Consider the following 25,011-nt stretch of genomic DNA (forward strand, 5'->3'; position numbering starts at 1 on the left):
TGTTTGTATGAAATTTTAGTTTGCACTGACTTCGATGGTGCTTTTTCTGTAGCCTGTAGTAAAGCTAGGCAAATGTCTAGATGAGTTGATGAACCCCCTGGAAGACCTCTGCGTACCCCTGGGGTACACCTACCCCTGGTTGAGAACCACTGCCATAGAATTCACTCTGGGATATGCTTATTGGGCTTTCTATAGCAACCAGACTTACCATTCTCTCTCTTCATTATATGACATCTGACACATTATCATATACTCATAGATGTCTTTCAATATCTAAAAGGTCATTTTAAAAACCAGTAATATCTATTTCTAGCAGAGAGAATAATAACTGTAATAATCTTAGCAATTACACAATGGTAAAAGTTCTGTAAGAACATTCATTAATTGACTGATTAATTAGCAAAAACTTCAGATCATTGACCCAGATATCTCACCTTCCTATGTGCTTCCATTGCTAGTGTTGGCTCTCCTAATTGCACCCCCTTTGATAGAGATGAATAATTTATGCTGGTATCTAGAGTTGGCACAGATGGTCCCAAGCAATTGGCAGCAATTGACGAAGAGCTTTTTGAACCAGTTTTAGAGGACTGGAGAGACTCCTTGAAATTCTTCAGTGCAATCTGTCTCTGTAACCGTAACACTTCCTTCTGAGATTCCCGCAACAGGTGATCAAAGTCTAGGAGGTTCAGGCAATGAGGGCCCTCCTAAGGAAATGCAAACACAACATGATGTAGCCCCTGTGGTTGAAAGGATGGGAAATAGAGGTTGCTGTTTTTTTCATGAATTGCCAAAGTGTTGTTCAATGGACAACAGACCGGCACAAACACACCTGCTCTATTTGCAAACCACTAGGACCAACATGATGGAAGGAGGAAGAAAATGACTGTGACCTAGATTCACAAAGGGACTTAGCTGTCATGATAAATAAATTAAAGGAGATATCCTATCCTATCTCCTAGAATTGGAAGGGACCTTGAAAGATCATCGAGTCCAGCCCCCTGCCTTCACTAGCAGAACCAAGTACTGATTTTGCCCCAGATCCCTAAGTGGCCCCCTCAAGGATTGAACTCACAACCCTGGGTTTAGCAGGCCAATGCTCAAACCAGTGATGCTCACTGTCATGCCTAATGTTGGGGCACCTAGAAAATCACAAGAACACACTGATTCACAGAGCCTGTGTCAGGTGCCCAGGCTCCCTATGCAATGCATGGGGAGAGACAGGCACATAAGGATATGATCCACAAAAGCCAGCACCTGGGCAGGAAGCTGCCTAAACTAGCCAATGGGAAATTATGACTAAGTCCTACTCCCTTGTGGAGATAGATGCCTGAGTCCAGGCTGCATAGAAGTGCCTATCTCTGGTACTGAATCATAGCCAGGAATCCTCCCCTGGAGTCGGGTGGCTCAGGGGTCTAACGTACTTCTTGTTAGAATTATTTAGGCAGGTGCCCAACTCTACACAAAACAGCCAGAGGAGGAGGTGCAACCATGCGCCTTATAACTATTAGCCCGGCACTCCTCTAAGATGGGGGAGGCTAAGGTACAAGTCCCCCCTCTGCCTGAGGGGGGTACAGGACTCAAGCAAGGGGTCTTCTACCTCTCAGCATCGTGCTTTAATCACTGAGCCTGGGATATTCTGACGTTGGGCTCTCTAAATTTCTCCTGCTGAAGCTGTTCCATTGTGGATAAATAATTAGAGTCATTGGAGCAGGAGGGCTGGACACTAGTTCTCGCACTTGCTGGAGAGGGGGTAAGTTTGCCCTAACTACCAGCCAACAGAGTCATTCTCTCTCGCCCTTTCTCTCTGACCCAATGACTCCCTCTCTCTATCTCTCCTATTGGCACTTTTCCACTTGGGATAAATACCTAAAGAGTTATTGGGCCAAAGAGAGATTGTAGTCTGTAGTCTGGTGGTTAGCGTACCCAGCTGGGAGGAGGGAGCCCCACAGTCTAGTTCCTCTGCTCCAAGGACTCTTTCATTATTTATCCACAGTGAAACAGCTTCAATGGAAGAGACTGAGGGAGCCCCACATCAGAATAGCCCATAGCCCAGTGGTTAGCACACACTCCTGAGTGGTAGGAGAGCCCTGTTCGACTCCTTTCTCTGCCTTGGGAGAAACTGAACTTGGGTCTCCCACCTCTAACCACTAAGCTAGAAATTATAAGGTGGGCAACACCACCTCCTCCAGACAGATTTTGAATGGAACCTGATGCAGGAGGCAGCCTCTGAGCACACCAACCAGCTCGCGCTCTGGGGCATAGACAGGAGATAGGTTTTAGACACCTAGAGCAAGGCAGCAGTGTGTATGTCCAGAGGCTGAAACATGGGCACCAAGGGAACTTTTACCCTGAAAATGTAGGTGCTGAGTGAGTTTAGGCACCTACAGGGATCAGCAGAATTTTGTGGATCATAGTGAAGCCTAAAACTGGGACATAGTCACCTATGTACTTTTGTGAATCTTAGATTCGCCTGTGTCAATATGTGACAACAGCTCCCCCTAGGTAGAACACTACCACATGAAGCCATGCAATCACCTCACTGTTGACGTGACCTTAAGGAAGTTCCTGTATCCTGCACTTACGGGAACTCCTGCATGTACGATAATACCCAGCAGGGAGCGAGTCAGGATTACATTAATTATCCTCATTTTCCCTGCAAAGCAAGGGTCTGGTTTGAATTCTGGCTGTCTGACTTACTCAATGTGAATGTTAGAAACTAAAAACATAAGAACGGTCATACTGGGTGAGGCCAATGGTCCATCTAGCTCAGTATCCTGTCTTCCGACAGTGGCCAGTGCCAGGTGCTACAGAGGGAATGAACAGAACAGGGCAATTATCCAGTGATCCATCCCGTCATCCACTCCCAGCTTCTGGCAGTCAGAGGCTAAGGACACCCAGAGCTTGGGGTTGCCTCCCTGACCATCTTGGCTAATAGTAATTGATGGACCTATCCTCCAGGAATTTATCTAGTTCATTTTTGAACCCAGTTATACTTTTGGCCTTCACAACATCCCCTAGCAATGAGGGATGACTGAAGGTTGTGTGAAGAAGTACTTCCTTTTGTTTGTTTCAAACCTGCTGTCTATAAATGTCATCGGGTGACCCCTAGTTCTTGTGCTATGAGAAGGAGTAAATAACACTTCCTGATTTACTTTCTCCACACCAGTCACAATTTTACAGACCTCTACCATGTCCCCTCTTAGTCGTCACTTTTCCAAACTGAAAAGTCCCAGTCTTATTAATCTCTCATCAGATGGACACTATTCCATACCTCCAATCATTTTTGTTGCCCTTCTCTGTACTTTTTCCAATTCTAATATATCTTTTTTGAGATGGGATGACCAGAACTGCACACAGGGCATACCATGGATTTATATAGTGGCATTACAATATTTACTGTCTTACTATCTATCTCTTTCCTAATGGTTCCTAACATTCTGTTCACCTTTTTGACTGCGGCTGCACATTGAGTGGATGTTTTCAGAGAACTATCCACAGTGACTCCAAGATCTCTTTCTTGAGTGGTAACAGCTCATTTAGACCCCATCATTTTGTATATATAGTTGTGATTATGTTTTCCAATGTGCATTACTTTGCATTTATCAACATCGAATTTCATCTGCCATTTTGTAACTCTTCGCAGTCTGCCTGGGACTTAACTTTGAGCAGTTTTGTATCATTTTCAAATTTTGCCACCTCACTGTTTACCCCTTTTTGTTAGGAAGCAGCTCTGGCTCTTGGCAGCTCTCCATATGTGGATTTTAAATGCTGGGGTAGGAAAGGATCTGTCCCAAGAGGGCTGGTTTGTTTGTTCATGTTTAGAGAAAGTTAGAAGCTGGTCAAACCTGGAACTCAGAAAGTGTGTTTGGGCCACAGCCCTGGCACTGGCTGGTCATCCCGTCCCTACACTCCAGATGCAAAACCTGCAGCTATCACAGCTAAACCAGGGGAAACTAGGGAGACTTTCTCTCACAAAAATTCATGTGAGATTTTTCTCCAGTTTGATTCACCTAATATTGCATCCATCAAAGTTTGGGTTTTACATGAAATTTCAGGAGACCCAGAATTGTTCTGACAGGCAAAACGACCACAAAAGGCCAGTTCTGTAAAAAGCTGCACTCGTGGGTTTTGGAAGAGTTGCTGAAGGAGGCAATGCCCAATCCTCCAAAAAGCCCATAACCCACTGGATTAAGCAAAAAGCTGGGAGCCAGGAAATCTTGACTCTGTGCCCACATCTGCCCCTGCAGGGCCCTGATAATACTCTGCACCTTATAAACATGATTGAATTATAGAGCAGGTAAATATAATTGTCCCCACGTGTGATGGAAAGTAAATCCTGTCAGGCACCCGAAGGGTTACGGGAGCCTGGGCGTGCTTCTAACCTGGGGAGGGTCTGGTCAGATGAGGAGATGGCTTAAGAAAAAACAGAAAGAGGGTGATGCCGGAGGAGGGAAATGGTGTGTCTCTGAAAAGCAGCCTGCGAGAAGGCTGAGAAGACCAGCTGGGCTACTCCCAGGTGAGCTGGAAGCCTGACTGGAGGTAGGAACCCTGATGCGCTGCACCCAGGGGAAGAATGTGCCAACCCCTGCACCGTGGAGTTGTTAGAGGCTCAGGAGCCTGGGACAAGGTGTGGGGATAGACTAGACTAGTCAAGGTGCCCACCCTGTACCCCACGCTTCAGAGCCTGAGCTCCAGCCCAAGCCACAATGTCTACACAGCTATTTGTAGTGCACTCGTGGGAGCCCCACTAACACAGGTGGACCTGGCCTGTGAGGCCTGCTCCCAGAAGCAGTCGAGACATACCCTATAAAGTGATCAGCCAGAGGACCTGGTCACGCCTATGGCTGGAGTAGACCAGAAGACAGTGGGGGATCCAGAGGCAGAGGTTCAGCTTCATTGCATCTTGCCACAGGGCAGTGCAGTGGAGCGGGACTTTGCTACACCATGCAACAAGGGGGGAATGTGAGGCCTGGCACTACAGGGACTGGCTTGAAGTCAGGATTAGAAGCCACGTTCTCCTGACTTCTAGACCCATGTTGAGTCCACTAGGGCAGTGATTTTTAGCTGGCAGGATGAGCGATGGGTCAGCTGCAGCTTTATGCAAAATCTCTCCCCTCACCCCCCCCCCAAACTCTCTAGTGGACAGTTGCTAAGGCCAGGGGGGTCAGGAAGGAGAAGCTCAGTCCTTCTGCCTGGCCCAGCTAGGCTGTTGCTACTGCCATTACACCCCACCCTCGCTGCAGCTGTCTTGCTGCTCTCTACCTACACCACATGCAGCTCCAGGAAAGCACTACTGGGAGATGCCATGACACAAGCTGCCTGGACCGCATGGCACCCCAATGCTCTCAGTGCTTAGCTATTTCCAGAACATCAACAATTCCCCAGTGCTGCATGCAATGCAGGTGGAGAAGCAAAGAGCTGAAGGAGCAGCTCCACCCACAGCACTGCCCAGAGGTCTGTCCACCTAGCTCACATAGCATCATAGAAATGTAGCCCTGGAAGGGACCTTGATAGGTCGTCTATCCCAGTGTCCTGAACTGAGGCAGGACTAAGCATTATCCAGACTATCCCTGACAGGTGTTTGTCCAACCTGTTCTTAAAAACCTCCAATGATGGAGATTCCACAACCTCCCTAGGCAATTTATTCCAGTGCTTAACCACCCTGACAGTTAGGAAGTTTTTCCTAATGTCCAACCTAAACCTCCCTTGCGGCAATTTAAGCCCACTGCTTCTTGTCCTATCCTTAGTGGTTAAGACGAACAATTTATCACCCTCCTCTTTATAACAACCTTTTACGTACTTGACTACTGTTATTGTGTTCCCCCCTCAGGCTTCTCTTCTCCAGACTAAACAAATGCAATTTTTTCAATCTTTCCTTGTAGGTCATGTATTTTAGACCTGTAGTCACTTTTGTTACTCTCCTCTGGACTTTTTCCAATTTGTCCACATCTTTCCCAAAGTGTGGTGCCCAGAATTGGACACAATACTCCAGCTGAGGCCTTATCAGTGCTGAGTACAGAGAGTGGAAGAATTACTTCTCATGTCTTGCTTACAACAATCCTGATAATACAGCCCAGAATGATTTTTTTGTTTTTGCAACAATATTACATTGTTGACTGATATTTAGTTTGTGATCCACTATAACCCCAAGATCTTTTTCTATAGTACTCCTTCCGTAGGCAGTCATTTCCCATTTTGTATTTGTGCAATTGATTATTCCTTCCTAAATGTAGTACTTCACATTTGTCCTTATTGAATTTAGTCCTATTTATTTCAGATCATTTCTCCAGTTTATCAAATTCATTATAAATTCTAATCCTGTCCTCCAAAGCGCTTGCAACCCCTCCCAACTTGGTATCGTCCACAAACTTTATAAGTGTACTCTCTATGACATTATCTAAATCATTAATGAAGATATTGAACAGAACCAGACCCAGGACAGATCCCTAAAAAACCCCACTGGATATGCCCTTCCAGCTTGATTGTGAACCTTTAATCCTCTGAGTACGGTTTTCCAGCCAGTTGTGCCGCCACCTTATTGTAGGTTCATTTAGGCTGTATTTCTCTAGTTTGTTTATGAGAAGGTCATGTCAGGCAGTATCAAAAGTCTTACTAAAGTTGAGATATCACAACTACCACTTCCCCCATCCACAAGACTTGTTACCCTGTCAAAGAAGGATATTAGGTTGCTTTGACATGATGTGTTCTTGACAAATCCATGCTGACTGTTACTTATCACCTTATTTTCTTGTAGGTGCTTACAAATTGATTGTTTGATTATTTGCTCCATTGTCTTTCCAGGTACCAAAGCTGACTGGTTTATAATTCCCTGGGTTGTCCTTATTCCCCTTTTCATAGATAGGTGCTATATTTACCTTTTCCCAATCCTTGGGTATCTCTCCTGTCCTGCACCCATCATTCTTCACACAAATCTAGCCATGCCATCTTGCTGGGACCTCAATCCCACAATCCTGTGTTATCACAAAGAATGTTGGGTTTGGGTCATGGCAAGAAACTGCAACTTGTTTTTAATTGCAGATGAAGAATGGTAGGGAGCCGCTGACCTAAACCAGGATATCTCAGGGAAATCACTTCACCCCTCAGAGCCCAACCTTGCCACTCTGCAAAATGGGGGTACTGAGAGTGATGTCTGCATCACAGCAGACTCACAATGTCTCCAGCCATCAGCAGGTAACTCTTATTAGTCCCATTTCACAGATTTGGAACCCAAGGTTGTCTGCAGTAGAAAACATGCACTGGGGTAACCAAATCCATTTAAAATCTATCTAGTTTCACTGGTGCAAACCCCTAGTATGGATGTTATAGATGCGCTTAAACTGTAGTTAACAGACTTAGCTTAATGCAAACAAATGAGATGAATTTTTAGATTGTAATTGATTGCTTTCCTGGCAGGGACAGGGGAAGATAAGAATAGAGGGGAAAGTTTTCATCTTTATTTCTTCACTGTGGACTCAACGGAGCAGACACACAGCCAATATAAATTGCCAAAGCTTTTGGAAGGATGACAATTTTCACCAGCAGAAGATCTGCACTATCACTCTGTGTCAGATGAGGTCTCCCTCACCCCAGCTATGGAGTGCTTGTTACAACATGGCTGTGGCATTCATCAGTACTAAATCTGAATCTGCTGCTGTGGGAAAGGAGTTTTCTCTCATAATACTTTGCAAGTCCATGAAATGGACAGAACTAATTCTGTTCCAGATATCATTCACCTGGCTGGAATCTGGTGTGTAGTAAGCTATGTAATGCAGCCAGGGCTGGTGCAAGGAAGTTCCGCGCCCTAGGCGAAACTTCCACCTTGCGCCCCCCCCCCCCCCGCCCTGCGGCAGCTCCCCGCCCCCCCCCCTCCACCCTGAGGCACACACACCCCCGCGGCAGCTCCCCCCCTGCCCTGAGGTGCCCCCCCCCGCGGCAGCTCCCCCCTGGCCCAGGGAGCCGTGCGGCAGCTCCCCCCACCGCCCTGAGGCACCCCCCCGCAGCAGCTCCCCACCCCCCGGTCCGGGGATCCGTGCGGCAGCTCTGACCCAGGGGAACCCCTGGGCTGCCGGCGGCGCACTGACCCGGGGAACCCCTGGGCTGCCGGCGGCGCGCTGACCCGGGGAACCCCTGGGCTGCCGGCGGCGCGCTGACCCAGGGGAACCCCTGGGCTGCCTGCCGGCGGCTCAGACTCCCTCTCCCTCCCAGCACAGCGGCCGCTGTAAAAAAAAATGGGGGCGCCGCTTTTTGGCGCCCCCAAATCTTGGCGCCTTAGGCAACCGCCTAGTTGGCCTAAATGGTAGCACCGGCCCTGAATGCAGCTGATGAAACTCATACAACCATACTGAGATCATGACAACTACTCTTTGCAGCTTTGGAAGATTGTGATGTTACAGAGGAAGACTGGAGACTTACAAATGTCACCTTGTGTTTCTTCTAGTGTGGTGAAATTAGCCCCCAAATCACTTACACACAGCATATTTTTAATATCTGCCTCTGCAGCATGAGGCATGGGTTGCTTGCTGGTTTGAAGTAGATTAAATGATGGATTGCCTGCCACTTGAAGTGTTTAAAGCAAGATTCGAGGACTTCAGTAACTCAGCCAGAGATTCTGGGCCTAGTGCCAGAGTGGGTGGGCCTGCAATGTGGCCTGCAATGTGCAGAAGATCAAACTAGGGTTGCCACCTTTCTACTTGCACAAAACCGAACATCTTTGCCCCGCCTCCTGCCTGCCCCTTCTCAGAGGCCCCACCCCCAGTCATTCCATCCCCCCTCCCTCTGTTGCACGCTCTCCACACCCTCACTCACTGACTCATTTTCACCGGGCTGGGGCAGGAAGTTGGAGTGCGGGGGGGGGGGGCCTCTGGGCAGGGCTGAGGGGTTCAGAGTGCGGGAGGGGGCTCTGGGCTGGGGCAGGAGATTGGGGTGCAGGGGGGGCTCTGGGCGGGGCTGAGGGGTTCAGAGTGCGGGAGGGGACTCTGGGCTGGGGCAGGGGGTTGGGGTGCGGGAGGGTGTGAGGGCTCTGGCTGGGGGTGCAGACTCTAGGATGGGGCTGGGGATGAGGGTTTGGGATGTAGTAGGGATTTGGGGCCGAGGGGTTTGGAGTGCAGGAGGGGGCTCCAGGCTGGGGAGGGGTTTGGGGTGCAGGGGGGATGAGGGATCCAGATAGGGGTGCAGACACTGGGGTGGGGTTGAGGTTGAGGGGTTTGGGGTGTAGGAGGGAGCTCCAGGATGGGGTCAGGGGGTTCAGAGGGTGGGAGGAGGATCAGGGCTGGGGCAGGGGGGTGGGGCACAGGAGGGGGTCAGGTGTGCAGGCTCCAGGCGGCTGAAGGAGGGACATGCCGGCCGCTTCCAGGAGCTATGCAGTGCGGAGGCTAGCAGGAAGCCTGCTAGCTCCGCTGCACGGTGCTGCCAACCGGACAGTCAACGGCCCAGTCAGCGGTGCTGAACGGAGCCCCCGGGATCCCTTTTTGACTGGGTGTTCCGGTTGAAAACCATACACCTGGTCACCGTAGGTCAAACTAGTTGCTCATGATGGTCCTTTCTGGCCTTTAAAGTCTACGAGTCTATGAGATAGAAGAATTAATAACTAAATATGCATTTATTAAAACATGGAATTGTCCTATTGGGTCAGATCAGTGGTCCAGCTAACCCAATATCCTATGTTAGAAAGCAGCTGCTACTAGATGATCCAGAGGATGGGGCAAGAAACCCCTAAGTTGGGAAGTATGGAATAACTTGCCCATAGGGTGTCTGCTGTTACTATATAACAACATTGTAATATTTTTAGAATCTCTATCCCTTTCTTGCTTCTACCTAATGTTTGGTTTGCTTTTTAGACATGCTGCTGTACACTGAGCAGAGATTTCCATTGAGCTGGCCAAAATGAGACCTCCACTTATTTTCCTGAGTGATTACAACTAATTAAGGTTCTGCCCGCACTGGAGCTTGAAGGTGTAATTTCCAGCTCAGAAAGACATACCCGTAGTACCAGAGGGTTAGAAGGGACAATAAGGTTCATCTAGTCTAACCCCCTGCCAAGATGCAGGATTTGTTGTGTCTAAACCATCCAAGACAGCCTCCTTTTGAAATCCTCCAGTGAAGGAGCTTCCACAACCTCCCTGGTGCAATCTGTTCCATTGTCCTACTGTTCTTACAGCTAGCAATTTTTTTCTGAGATTTAATCTAAATCTGCTCTGCTGTAGTTTGAATCCATTGCCTCTTGTCCTGCCTCTGTGGCAAGAGAGAACAACTTTTTTCCATCTTTTATATGGCAGCTTTTCAAGTATTTAAAGACCCCTATCATGTCCGCCCTTGATCTCCTCTTTTCCAAACTAAACATACCCAGTTCCTTCAGCCTTTGCTCATATGGCTTGTGTTCCCTCCCTTTGATCATCTTTGTCACTCACCTCTGCATCCTTTCCAGTTTCTCCACATCCTTTCTATACACTGGTGACCAAAATTGGACACAGGACTCCAGCTGAGGCCTAACCAGCCGAGTAAAGCGGTACCATCACCTCCCGTGACTTGCATGCTGTGCCTCTGCTAATGCACCCTAAAATTGCATTTGCTTTTTTTGCAGCAGCACCACATTGCTGACTCATGCTGGGGCTGTGATCCACCACAACTCCCAGATCCTTCTCAGCAGTGCTGCTGCCAAGCCAGTTCCCCCCCATTCTGTATTTGTGCATTTGGCTTTCTTCCCTAAGTGTAGCACCTCACATTTGTCTTTGCTGATTTTCATTTTGTTGTCTATAGCCCAGTTCTCCAATTTATCACTATCCCGCTGAATTTTAGCTCTTTCCTCCAAAGTGTCATCTGCAGACTTGATCAGTGTGCTCTCTAGTCCTACATCTAGGTCATTAATAAAGATGTTAAACAACACCGGACCCAGAACAGATCCCTGTGGAACCCCACTTGAGACCTCCCTCCAATCCAACATCATTCCATTAATAGTGACTCTTTGTTTGAGGTTGCTTAACCAATTACGTAGCCACTTACTGGTACAGTAGTTCTGCTAAACTCGCATTTCTTCAGCTTACTTATCAGAATGTCATATGGGACTATGTCAAAGCCCTGCTAAAGTCCAGGTATATTATGTCCACCTCATTCCCCCATCCACCAAAACAGTTACCCTAGCAAAGAAGGAAATCAAGCTGCTTTGACATGGTTTGTTCTTGGTAAATCCATGCTGCCTGCTAGTGATCACCTCTTCAGCCTCCAGGTATTCATAAATTAAATGTTTAATATATTGTTCCAGTAGCTTCCCAGGTATGGAGGTCAGGCTGACTGGTCTGTAGTTTCCCGGCTCCTCCTTTTCCCCCTTTTTAAAGATGGGCACCACATTAGCCCTTCTCCAGGCTTCTGAGTCCTCTCCTGTCATCCATGAGTTTGCAAACATTATTGCCTGTGGCTCCAAGATTCCTTCAATACCCTTGGGTCAATAGCATCTGGCCCTGCTGATTAATTCATTCAAATTGATCAGAAGATCTCTGACGTGTTCTTTACGTGTCCTGATATGTGTCCCTTCCCCTTTATTGTCTATGGTAACTTCACTAGTCATCCAGTCATGTTATTTTTAGTGAGAAAACTGAAGCGAAGCAGGCATTGAGCAGCACTGCCTTCCTATCATCTTCCATTACCAGCTCACCTTCTCCATTGAGCAGCGGACCCACACCCATGAGCACCTTACATTTGTCTTTGTTGAATTTCATGTTTTTGTCTACAGCCCAGTTCTCCCGTGTTAGCATTGATCAAGCTAGCATGATAAAAACAGAAGGATAGCCACGGCAATACATGCAGCAGCAGGGGCTAGCCACCCCGGGTACATACATTTGGTCTCAGATGGGCTCATACAGGGGGCAGCTATCCACTCCCACAGCTTGTGCCACTGTGACTACACTTCTGCTTTTAGCATTGCTAGTTCCATCAGAGCTAGCATGGGTTTGTCTCCTCAAGCTGGAAATTACACTTTCCAGTTCCAGCACAGACACACCTTTAGAGCTTAGCAATGTGTGTGAGTAGTCCAAATTGTTCCTTCTGTAAGGAGCTGGACTCACCCCTGCGGCGCCTCCTGCTGGTCGTCCTCAGGAATTAGCTCATTTTCCAGCCAGGAGCGCCCTCTGCAGGCCAGTGATCCGCCTTACCTCACTCTGGCTCCCGTGTCCCTCCCAGGATCCCGGTGCCCCTTCACTGGGTTTCTGCCCCCCGTGCAGAACCCCTCAGTCTCAGGGTCTCCCCCCCCCAGGGGAACCCCCACCTACTAACCCCACCTCGCCTCAGTGTACGGCTACTGCCAGTCACCATCTAGCCCCACTCCCTGGGGCAGACTGCAGTATATGCCACTCATCACAGGCAAGGTTGGGCTGGACCTGCTGCCTCTCTATATAGCTGGGCTGCCCCTCTGCAGCCCCGGTACTGGTCTTAGGCCCTCAGCTAGGCCCGCAGCCTGGGGGTTTTCCAGGCTGGAGCTCCCCAGCTCCTCTAGCCTTCCCCCAGCCCTGCTCCACTCCCAGTACCCTGCTCAGCTCCCTTGCAGCCAGGCCCTTCTCTCTCTACAAGCAGAGAGAGAGACTGTCTTCTTGAGCTCCAGGCTCAAGCCTTTATAGGGCCAGCTGGGCCTGCTTCCCACTCAGCCTGGGCTGTTCTCCCAGCCCTCCAGCCCTCTCCCCGGGCTGGTTTTAACCCTGTCAGGGCTGGAGCGGGTAGCCACCCCGCTACACTTCCAATGTACATTACCTTGCACTTATCTACGTCGACTTTAAACTGCCAAAGTGTTGTCCGTTCACCTGGCTTTGTTGGGTTCTTCTGCAGCTCCTCCTCATCCTGCGACCCCTGTGTTTATGTTGCCTGAACTTCCCATTATGAACATTCTTCTGCCAGTTTTTTGAAAAGTCTAGTGTCTCTGTGGTTACAGAATGAACTTGACATTTGCCAAGGGGGTAGTCCTGAACTAAGGGAGTTGCCTATGGCTGGTACCATGGAAATTCATTCAGATTTGGGCAAGTTATTCATAGATTATTTTTTTAAGGCCAGAAAGGTCTATTACATCATCTAGCCTGACCTCCTGTGTAACACAGGCCAGAGGATCTTACCCAGTGATTCCTGCATCAAGTCCATCATTTCTGGTCTAGAGCAGAGCTGTGAAAGTGCTAATTTTGATCTAAAGACCTCAAATGATAGAAAACCCACCATTGTCCTTAGTAAGTTGTTGCAATGGCTAACTCACCTCACTGTTAAACATTTGCAACATATTTCTAGTCTGAATTTATCTAGCTTCAACTTCCAGCTGTTCAATCTTGTTCTGCCTTTTTCTGCCTGACTAAATTCCATGTAGACAAGTGCAAGGTAACATGCACTGGAAGGAATCATTTGAATTACTCATCCCCTTCGCTGGGTTCTAAATCACTGCTAATCACTCCGGAAGGAAAGGCAGGGTATCATTCTGGCCAGCTCAACCTTAATTGTGGCCTTTTCTAACTTTTGAGTGCTTGACTTTGCAACCCTAATTATGGTCCTTTGATACAGTTTTTAAAAAATAATTAATATATGATAGAACTCTGGATTTAGTACTGGCCCTATCAGGGCTTAATCCTGAGAGGTGCTCAGCTCGCCGGCCCCGTTCCAACAAAGCACTGCAGCATGTGCTTAGCTTTCAGCAGTGGGCAGCACAGCTGATGTCCGATGAAGTCTCTCAGAGGAAGTGCAGTCCAGAGACTAGAGCAGTAGCCTGGGACTTGAGTCAATTCCCTGCTCTGCCCCAGACAAGACACCTAGGGCTAGATTCACAAAGGTACTGAGGTGCCTCAACACCAGAATTATGTGTCTCCAGCTGGGTTTAGGCCTCTAAATCCCAATTTTAGGCTTCATTGTGACTCTCAAAACTCCCACCGAAACCTTGTAGGCTCCTAAATTCACATGACACCTACATTGTCAGGGTAAAAGTTCCCTCAGCACCTACTGCCTCTGGACACATGCGCTGCTGCCTCCCTTTCGGTGTCCAGACACCTGTCTCTCCCCACCACCCCAACCCGAACCCGATCCATGAACCAGGGAAGACAGGTGTTCCTCTGCCTGGCTCGTATGCAGGACACAATCCAGTAGGCACACTCAGAGGCATCCTTTTGGATAGGGGCCCATTCAAAGAGGGAGGAGATGGCAGTGCCCACCTTATAACTCCCAGTCCAGGGGTCAGAGCACTGGCCTGGGATGTAGGAGACCCAGGTTCACTTCCCCTCTGTGCCAGAGGGGGAGAAAGGATTTGAACAGGTGCATGGTGGCTCCTCTGGCTGTTTTGTGTGGAGTTGGGCACCTGCCCAACTCATTCACACGAGAAACACCTTAGGTGCCTGAGTAGTTCCTGCCTGTGAATCACTAGCAAAGATAGGTGCCTCCCTGCAACCTGGATTTAAACATCTACTGTATCTTGGGGGGGGCAGGGCTTAGTCACCATCTCCCACTGGCTAGATTAGGCAGCCCCCCCTCCTAGGATGCTGGCTTTTGTGGATCATATTCTTCCACACCTGTTGCTCCCCATGCATGGCACATGGAACCTGGGTGCCGGACTCAGGCTCCATTGATCCAGTGATCTGCTGGGCACCTAAAAGTGTGGCATTGTGATGATGAGCAGCATGATGCCTAAGTCCCTTTGTGAATCTTGCTCCTAGTCTCTTGGTATGTCAATTCTCTTTCTGTCAAATGAGGAAACTAGCCCTGCCCTGCCTCACAGGGGGATTGTGAAGATAAATCCATTACCGACCGAGCTGTGAGTAGGGGCCAGAGCAGTAGCTGGGTTACTGTCAAACTTCAGAGACTGCTAGTACATCTGACAACGCTGGAATATTATCATGTGTAAAAAATGAAGTATTTGCAGTAATTAACTTGTTCTTCGGCTAAAACTGATCCATGAATATTTGGCTTGGGAAAGGAATTCACTCTGGGGCAAGCTGTCCAGAGTACTGAAACACATTCCCTGGCAGCAGCATTTGGTAAAACCACAACTGTTAAGTGCTATCAAACAGTTATGCAGAATATTCATGGAAACCAAATGTAGACTCTGCAGCTGTGAGTATGCACGATGGAGACCCACTCTAGAGCTATCCTCACTCAGTCAGAGAACACAAGCCGAGCAATGTGTCCAAACAAAACAGCTTGACTTTTGAAGGGAAAATATTTACCACAAGCTGTTCTTTAATTGCAAAATTAGAGGGAGTTCAGAGAAGAGCAACAAGAATGATCAAGGGCCTGGAAAACTCATCTGAAGGGGGACTGAAAAGACTGGGGCTGTTTACCTTAGACAGGAGACAAATAAGAGGGGTTGTGATAAAATAGTAAATGCTCTAGAAGTTCTCCCCGTCTCATAACACAAGAACAGGGGAATATCAATGAACTTAAAAGGTGAGAAATTCAGAACCAGCAAAAGGAAATACTTTTTCTCTGGGCGTGTAATTAGACCTTGTAACTCACTGCCACCAGATGTTCTTGAAGCCAACAATTTAGTGAGATTCAAAGAGAGACTGGACATATATATGGATGCAACATCCCAAATCCTACTAGTTAATACTAACAAACACTTTGGAAGGGAAATAAACCCTCCTGCTTCAAAGCTTAAGTCAATCTCTAAGTATAAGAGACTTTATGGGGTGCAGGTTATCCAACATCTACCCACTGCAGGGTTCTTGCACCTTCCTCTGACACATCCGGGGCTGGCCACTGTCAGAGACAGGGCTAGCTGGGTCTGAGCCAGGCTTGTAATTCATAGAATCATCGGGTTAGAAGGGACCTCAAGAGGTTATCTAGTCTAACCCCCTGCTCAAGGCAGGACCAATCCCCAACTTTTTTTTTTTTACCCCAGATCCCTAAATGGCCCCCTCAAGGATAGAACTTACAACCCTGGGTTTAGTGGGCCAATGCTCAAACCACTGAGCTATCCCTCTCTAACAAGCAAGACACCAACAATTATACTGAAGACATTTGAAAAATGAAAACTGTCCATGCCAATGAGTAAAACCCCAGAAAGACACTCACCTTCCCAGCTGTGAGCTTCGCCTGTAGCTCCCGGCACTCCTGCTGCAAAGCGTCAATCTGTTTATCTTTCGCTAGGAGGGCACTGGCCTGTTCTGTCAGGTCCTTGGCACGCTGGTGGGCACATGCTTTTTTACACAGCTCCAGGCTGGAGCCCTTCATAGCCACTGGAGCATTTACCTGCAACAGGGAGAGAACAGCAAGGGAGAAACCACACACGTGGTGGTGGTGTTAATAATTGCACAGTTAAGCAGCAGGCACAGAGCAAATAACCAGAGTCGGGGGCATCACTGACTTTTTTGGTTCACTGGCAGCTTCGAAAAATTGAAAGAAAAAAAATCAGTTGAATCTTCTGAAAAATTTTGGTGAATCAAAAAAGTTAACAAAAATGTGCTTTGGAGCAAAGGAATCATGGAAGATTAGGGTTGGAAGAGACCTCAGGAGGTCATCTAGTCCAACCCCCTGCTCAAAGCAGGACCAACCCCAACTAAATCATCCCAGCCAGGGATGACCTTAAAAACCTCTAAGGATGAAGATTCCACCACCTCCCTAGGTAACCCATTCCAGTGCTTCACCACCCTCCTGGTGAAATAGTGTTTCCTAATATCCCACCTAAACCTCCCCCACTGCAACTTGAGACCATTGCTCCTTGTTCTATCATCTGCCACCATTGAGAACAGCTGAGCTCCATCCTCTTTGGAACCCCCCTTCAGGAGTTGAAGGCTGCTATCAAATTCCCCCTCACTCTTCTCTTCTGCAGACTAAATGAGTCCAGTTCCCTCAGCCTCTCCTCAGAAGTCATGTGCCCCAGCCCCCTAATCATTTTTGTTGCCCTCCGCTGGACTCTCTCCAATTTGTCCACATCCCTCCTGTAGTGGGGGGCCCAAAACTGGACGCAGTACTCCAGGTCTGGCCTCACTAGTGCCGAATAGAGGGGAATAATCACTTCCCTTGATCTGCTGGCAACGCTCCTACTAACACAGCCCAATATGCCGTTGACTTTCTTGGCAATGAGGGCACACTGCTGACTCATATCCAAATGTCTGTTCCGTCTCTGGGCACTTGGAAAAAGAAAAGCAAAGGAAATGAAGGGCTTGTTTCACAAAGGAGGTGGTGCCTTTATAAGCTTTAGCCCAGGGCTCTCACCTGGGATGAGATGAAAGACCCAAGCTCAAGGCTCCCCCTCTGCCTCTTGTTTCGGATGGATTTGAATTGGTTCTCCCACATTGCATCCCAGTGAGCTATGGGTAGTCTGGGCTCAGGTGGTGTTCTACCGTGTGCCCACCTAGTCTGTCAAAATGACTCTAGGCAAGGGGCTAGACCACTCACAGGGGAGTCCCTGCTCCACAGTATGGGGAACTGAACCTGGGTCTCCCACAGCCCAGAAGTGCCCTGAGCTAAAGGTGCCTCTTCCTCTGTCAGCTTGTGAGTGGAGGGAGAAGAGACGACTCTGGAGGGAGTGAGCTGGAGATGACTGCTGGGCTCCCAGAGACACCAGAGGGGCAGCTGGGCAGAGGGAGATTTGAACCCATCAGCTCTAGATGGAGGTTAATTTGCGTTTCTTGCTAAGAGGCCAAATGCCATGGCCCATAGGAGTGAGCAGCAGAGAGAGAAGGTCTGATGCCCTGTGCATGAGACACAGCAGCTCTGTCTACTCTAGGAAATGCAGCAGGAGTTAATAGCAGGTGTGGCTGGGGTGGTACTGAGCACAGGTCAGCTGTAAGCGCAGACAGGACCAGGCGATATCCAGCACCATGCAGAAGCCTGGCTGAACTGTGCGTGCATGGCTGAACCAGTGCTGGGCACTGTCTGGCTCTCACTGCACATGCATCCCACCACCAGAGCCCATTGTCAGCAATGGTGACATTCCCTAGGGGGCTGGCAAAGCAGCCATCAGTCATGGCCAGGCTCCTTTGCTCTTCTCTGGATGCTCAACAGCCTTTACACAAGCGGCAGCCTTGGCAAAATCAAAGTTCTCTGCACAACTGCAAAATGAAGGCAGTTCCCAAGGGTCATGATTTAATAGAAACCTGCTCACGGGTGACGCCCACCCCCAGCTGTGCCCTGCCGGCACAAAGCCTGGCTACTTGGGCAGGTGTGAATTTCCTCCTCAGTCAGTGCAAAGGGGATAGATAACTCAGGGCAAACTCTTGCTTTCTAATGCCTTTCATATATGCAAATCATCCAGCAGCAGGATCTCGGTGCTCAGGGGACCTTGCATCACTAGGCAGGCCCAGTGTGCTGCAGCATATCCGGGCACTGAAGCCACCTTTAGCAACCAAATGCTAACTCCTCAGCACCTCTCCCTTTAAGTATCCGCCTGCCACGGCAACCGTGCACAGATGCCGCCCACACACTCCCTTAATTACACAAGGCCGGTGTGTTGTAACTAGACCAGCTAGAAATCAAGTTGTCCATTATACATTTTGTTTCTCTGAGGTTAGCAGCTCAGAGTTTTCATGTTTCAACACTCTGAAATCAGGGGTATGTGTTCCTGGTGCTCACTGAAACCCATTGAGCCTTTCCTGGTCTGGAGAGATACAGAAGATTTTTAAAAAGCAACAGAGGGTCCTGTGGCACCTTTAAGACCAACAGAAGTATTGGAGCATAAGCTTTCGTGGGTGAATGCCCACTTCATCAGACGCAAGTAATGGAAATTTCCAGAGGCAGGTATAAATCAGTATGGAGATAACGAGGTTAGTTCAATCAGGGCGGGTGAGGTGCTCTGCTAGCAGTTGAGGTGTGAACACCAAGGGAGGAGAAACTGCTTCTGTAGTTGGATAGCCATTCACAGTCTTTGTTTAATCCTGATCTGATGGTGTCAAATTTGCAAATGAACTGGAGCTCAGCAGTTTCTCTTTGGAGTCTGGTCCTGAAGTTTTTTTGCTGTAAGATGGCTACCTTTACATCTGCTATTGTGTGGCCAGGGAGGTTGAAGTGTTCTCCTACAGTTTTTGTACATTGCCATTCCTGATATCTGACTTGTGTCCATTTATCCTCTTGCGTAGTGACTGTCCAGTTTGGCCAATGTACATAGCAGAGGGGCATTGCTGGCACATGATGGCATATATAACATTGGTGGACGTGCAGGTGAATGAGCCGGTGATGTTGTAGCTGATCTGGTTAGGTCCTGTGATGGTGTTGCTGGTGTAGATATGGGGGCAGAGTTGGCATCGAGGTTTGTTTCTTGGGTTGGTTCCTGAGTTAGAGTTGTTATGGTGCGGTGCGTGGTTGCTGGTGAGAATATGCTTAAGGTTGGCGGGTTGTCTGTGGGCGAGGGCTGGCCTGCCTCCCAAGGTCTGTGAAAGTGAGGAATCATTGTCCAGGATGGGTCCACTGATGATGCGTTGGAGAGGTTTAAGCTGAGGACTGTAGGTGATGGCCAGTGGAGTTCTGTTGGTTTCCTTTTTGGGCCTGTCTTGTAGCAGGAGGCTTCTGGGTACACGTCTGGCTCTGTTGATTTGTTTCTTTATTTCCTTGTGTGGGTATCTTAGTTTTGAGAATGCTTGGTGAAGATCTTGTAGGTGTTGGTCTCTGTCTGAGGGGTTGGAGCAGATGCGGTTGTACCTCAGCGCTTGGCTGTAGACGATGGATCGTGTGGTGTGTCCGGGGTGGAAGCTGGAGGCATGAAGGTAGGCATAGCGGTCGGTGGGTTTTCGGTATAGGGTGGTGTTAACATGGCCATCGCTTATTTGTACTGTGGTGTCTAGGAAGTGGACCTCCCGTGTAGATTGGTCCAGGCTGAGGTTGATGGTGGGGTGGAGGCTGTTGAAATCATGGTGGAATTCTTCCAGGGTCTCCTTCTCATGGGTCCAGATGATGAAGATGTCATCAATGTAGCGTAGGTAGAGAAGGGGCGTGAGTGGACGAGAGCTGAGGAAGCGTTGTTCCAGGTCAGCCATAAAAATGTTGGCATATTGTGGGGCCATGCGGGTGCCCATGGCGGTGCCACTGGTCTGGAGATATATATTGTCACCAAATTTGAAATAATTGTGCGTGAGGATAAAGTCACAGAGCTCAGCAACAAGTTGTGCTGTGTCATCATCAGGGATACTGTTCCTGACACCTTGTATTCCATCTGTGTGTGGGATGTTTGTGTAGAGAGCCTCTACATCCATGGTGGCTAGGATGGTGTTTTCTGAGAGGTCACCAATGCATTGTAGTTTTCTCAGGAAATCAGTGGTGTCACGGAGATAGCTGGGAGTGCTGGTGGCGTAGGGTCTGAGTAGGGAGTCCACATATCCAGACAGTCCTTCAGTGAGAGTGCCAATGCCCGAGATGATGGGGCGTCCAGGATTTCCAGGTTTGTGGATCTTGGGTAGTAGATAGAATAACCCCGGTCGGGGCTCTAAGGGTATGTTGATTTGTTCCGGTGTTAGTGTAGGGAGTGTCCTGAGTAGATGGTGCAGTTTCTTAGTGTATTCCTCAGTGGGCTCTGAGGAAAGTGGCCTGTAGAATTCGGTATTGGAGAGTTGTCTGGCAGCCTCCTTCTGGTAGTCAGACCTGTTCATGATGACAACAGCACCTCCTTTTTCAGCCTCTTTGATGATAATGTCAGGGTGGTTTCTGAGGCTGTGGATGGCATTGCGTTCTGCACGACTTAGGTTATGAGGCAAGCGATGTTGTTTTTCCACAATTTCTGCCTGTGCACGTCGGCGGAAGCATTCTATGTATAGGTCCAGACTGTCATTTCGACCCTCAGGAGGAGTCCATGTGGAGTTCTTCTTCCTGTGTTGTTGGTCCATTTGGTATGATGTCCACTGAAGAGCACTGAACAGCGCACTGATACCCTCCCACCAACAACACAGGAAGACATTATCACCTCAACTGCTAGCAGAGCACCTCACCCTCCCTGATTGAACTCACCTCGTTATCTCCATACTGATCTATACCTGCCTCTGGAAATTTCCATTACTTGCGTCTGATGCACCCACGAAAGCTTATGCTCCAATACTTCTGTTAGTCTTAAAGGTGCCACAGGACCCTCTGTTGCTTTTTACAGATTCAGACTAACACGGCTACCCCTCTGATAGAAGATTTTTGATGCAGTTTTAGGAGGAAAAGGAGGACTTTTACTAGTCCATGTTATTTCTGCATCTCAGATCCCCCACTTTATCCACAGTGACAGGCAACAGTACCCAGGAGAGGTTGATGATTTCTTTGCCCAGTCCCTGAAAGGTGCTTGGTGCTGCCCACAGAACTTGCAGAGAAAGCTCCCATGGGAGAGCTTACAATGGACATTTCAGAAGGGGCACAACCCCCCAGCAGGGAGGGCTCCAGCAACCCGTCACTCCACTGTGCCTGCACCTCGGAGTGGTTCAACGAGGGCTTTTCAACTATCTCAATAGCAATGATCAGGCTCACTTCTCGTGGGGACTGCAGAAGGAGAGCTGGCACCAAGCCCAGTAACACCCAATTCCGGTCTCCAGACAGTGCCTGTTCTGCCTTCTCCTGTCGACATAGCTGCCACCTCTTTCAGAGCTGGATTAACTATGCCAACAGGAGAGCTCTCTGATCACCGTTTTGAAGTACATAAAAGGTTGTTACAAGCAGGAAGGAAAAGAATTGTTCTTCTTAACCTCTGAGGATAGGACAAGAAGCAATGGGCTTAAATTGCAGCAAGGGCGGTTTAGGTTGGACATTAGGAAAAACTTCCGAACTGTCAGAGTGGTTAAGCACTGGAATAAATTGCCCAGGGAGGTTGTGGAATCTCCATCATTGGGGATTTTTAAGAGCAGGCTGGACAAACACCTGTCAGGGATGGTCAAGAATAGATAATACTTAGTCCTGCCTTGAGTGCAGGGGACTGGGCTAGATGACCTCTCGAGGTCCCTTCCAGTCCTATGATTCTATGATTCTCCCCCCAAACCATGCCAAGGCTTCCTGGGTACTCAGGAGACTGACACCAGGGGAAATAACCATCTGCCAGTTGCCTTTTGCAAATGGCTGAAGATGCCCTGACTGAGCAGGTGGGTCTCTAAGCAGCCCTCTATCAAGGCTGTTCTCCTGCCTTTCAGTGAGTGCAAGTCTACACCTAAAACGCTGCATCAGCACTGCTGCGGCTGTACCGCTGTAGCACTGAAGTGCAGACGATCCTATGCCAATGGGAGAGAGCTCTCCTGACGGTGTAGTTAATCCACCCCCACCAGAGGCGGTTGATATGTCTACAAGAGAAGCTCTCCCGCTGACCTAACGCTGTCTACACGGGGCTAGGGCAGTGTAGTTGTGTTGCTCAGGGGGTGGATTTTCCACACCCCTGAGAGATGTAGTTATACTGCTATAAGCCTGTAGTGTAGACCTGGCCTCAGGGTACATCTACACTTAAAAGTTACAGCTGCCCCACTGCAGCACTTCCCTGTAGACACGACCTATGCGAGCAGGAGGGGTTTTCCCATCAGCGGGGTACCCACCTCCCCCCAGGTCAGCAGGAGACTGGTGCTGTCTACACCGGGCCTTAGGTCCGTAGAGCTAAGGCTCCCCAGAGGTGGATTTCTCCCAGAGCTGTACCAATGTAAGTGCCTAGTGTAGCCCAGGGCTCAGACTCTTCCTCCTAATGCGAAGCTATGACCTGGCAGGGGATCTCAGTAGTTTTGCTTAGGGGCAGGGCTAGCACTGAGCTTGCGTATGATGCCTTATGTGACACCCATTTCCCAGGGGAGACACGGGGGCCCTGAGACGGAGCAGTGACCTGCCTCGGCCCACACAGCACATCAGTGCGACCATCTGAATTCGGACTCCGTGCTCCTTGTGCTCCCTGTCCCAGGCTTCTGCCTGCACCTCTGCCTCCGAAAGGCCCTGGCCAGGAGAGAGGGGAAGGGGAAGCCCGGTTCTGAGTGGCGGAGAAGCTTGGACATGTAGTAATACCCCTTGTGTCCTGCCTGGCAAGTGGGCAGAGCTGCTGCGCAGGTTCTCAGCAAAGGACTTTGAGTCACTAAGCTCACCGCAGCTTATAGAGAGAAAGGCTTTTCCCCCACCCCGCCTGCCCCAGGCGTCACCTGGCTGGCAGAGGGCTAGCACACTGTGAGCAACTGGTCCCACTCGGCTAGGCCATGGAGGAAGCACACAGCTTGCCTTTGAATGCTCAGCAGAGAAGCCACTACCCCCACTTGTGTGTGCATGTTCCAGGAAGTAAATTCAACCTGGAGCAGACACCTAATGCCCCACACCAAACCAATGGCTACCTCACCCACTGCTCAGCACTGTCATCACGTCCTCTCCCATCAGCTTGCATGGGACATCTCTTCCCATTCCAGTTCCTACAGCCCCTCACTCTCTCCAGCTCCCGGTTCCCCGGCACACTGCAGACATGCCGCTTGGCCAGGGCAAGACTCTAGCCCCTGGTGCCTGGTCCTTCTCCTCCATTCAGGATCCAGCCTCTCTCTCCTCCAGCCGCAGGCAGGCTCCAGGCCTGGCCCCCATGGACAGGCATTACACCTGCCTACCTCAGGCCTGTTGGTCAGAGACTGTAACTTCCTGGCCTCTTCTGGAGTTCCCCTTGCTATAGCAAGGCCAGGGTGAACCTCTCTGGAGTCAGAGAAAAGCTCTTCCCAGCAAAAGGCCCTGGGCTGGAGAACACCCTGAGGTGGGGGCTGAATGTGCTGTAACCTGACCGTGGTCACAGGCTGGTGCAAACCACACAGGCAGCCTCAGGAAGGGAGGAAGGCATTGCCAGAGCAGGTCATGCTTGTGGCCCAGGTAACCCAATGGCCTGTCTCTAACAGGGGCCAGCCACAGCTGCTTCAGCAGTGGTGCAAGAAGCCCTGCAGTGGGTAGTTCTGGACTAACTTGCCCATAGGGAAGTGTAATGGCACGGAGGTCACCCCAGCATGCCCCTTGTGATCAGGTGCAGCATGGTAGGTGAGACCCTTCCTCAGTTTCCCTCACCCAGGGCATAAACAAGTCCAAGCAGGCTTTCCAGTACTAAAGAGCATCTTCTTCAGAGGGTCTTGTTCATTTAACAGGAAAGAGCAACACAAAAGCTTCAATCAGAAGCTTTCCACCCCTGTTTTTCCCTTTAGCCCCAAAGTTGGCTTCCTGGCCTGGCAGCTTGGTGGGCATTCAGCTAGATCCCCGTCTTCCCCTCAACTAAACCAGTCCCTAGTGGCTCCCCTGGAGGTCCCACACCCAGTTCATTCCTCTGGAGCACTTTCTTTCCAGGCCTGTTCCTCTCTCCGGGAGCCTCTGCTCTCTAAGGAGACACCACTGGGATTAGCTTCCTGCCCAGCTCCCCTGAGGAGTCTCTCCCTCCCCACCTTCCTCTTTTCTGGGCTTCCTGACTGAGCCCTACAAACCTGTGTTAGGCCCAGGTGCCCCTTACCTAATGAACTGCTGCCTAGCTACCTAGGCAGTGAACTAGCCACGGGCAGGGGGGCTAGAACTAGGGGTGCTGGGGGTGCAGCAGCACCCCCTGGCTTGAAGGGGTTCCATCACATACAGGGTTTGCAGCTTGATTCAGTGGCTCTCAGCACCCCTGCTATACACATTGTTCCAGCGCCCCTGTCCACAGGTGGAGCTGGGTTGGCTCCTTCTCCTTAGCAGAGCTTGTCACAGGGAGGCTGGGTGCCTGATCCTCTCTGGGACCTGCCCCCGGGACAACGAGTTTCTTCCTACCCCTGTCAGACAGGCTGGCTGATGCCCTGAAGCAGAAGGGCTGGTCTCGCTCTGAGCTCTCTCCTCTCCTCCCACGTCACTGGGGATCTTCTATTACCCACAGAAATGGCCTGTCCGTCTTTTTAATCCTCCTAAGGAAGGAGGGAACAAATCCCAGTTACAGCAGCAGTTGAACCTTCAGAAGGTGAGGGCCCATTTCAAGTGTACCTGGCACTTACATAGCCCAGTGCCTGGTGCCCCGCAGTAATGAACAGGCAGGCAGTTCTGACAGGCAATGCCCACACGCCATGGGAATCTCGCCCACCGGCATCCACCGTGACCTCACTTCCCCTCTCATTTCCCATGCTGATACCTACTCCCTCTCCAGCAGCACATGTTCCC

The 25,011-nt window shown here is 49.6% G+C and overlaps 1 protein-coding gene across 1 annotated transcript in view; it reads right to left on the reverse strand.

Annotated features, from left to right (window-relative positions):
* The window catches only part of TSPOAP1 (TSPO associated protein 1), a 171,646-nt gene that overhangs the window by 125,867 nt on the left and 20,768 nt on the right, over window positions 1-25,011 (reverse strand). Inside the window, exons 4-5 of the mRNA XM_065418224.1 lie at window positions 16,024-16,200; window positions 435-704 (exon numbers count right to left, since the gene is read on the reverse strand). Coding sequence (XP_065274296.1) covers window positions 435-704; window positions 16,024-16,200 — 447 coding nt within the window. The remainder of the gene's footprint in view (window positions 1-434; window positions 705-16,023; window positions 16,201-25,011) is intronic.

The sequence above is a fragment of the Emys orbicularis genome, chromosome 17 (assembly GCF_028017835.1).
Source record: "Emys orbicularis isolate rEmyOrb1 chromosome 17, rEmyOrb1.hap1, whole genome shotgun sequence".
Classification (NCBI taxonomy): Eukaryota; Metazoa; Chordata; order Testudines; family Emydidae; genus Emys; species Emys orbicularis.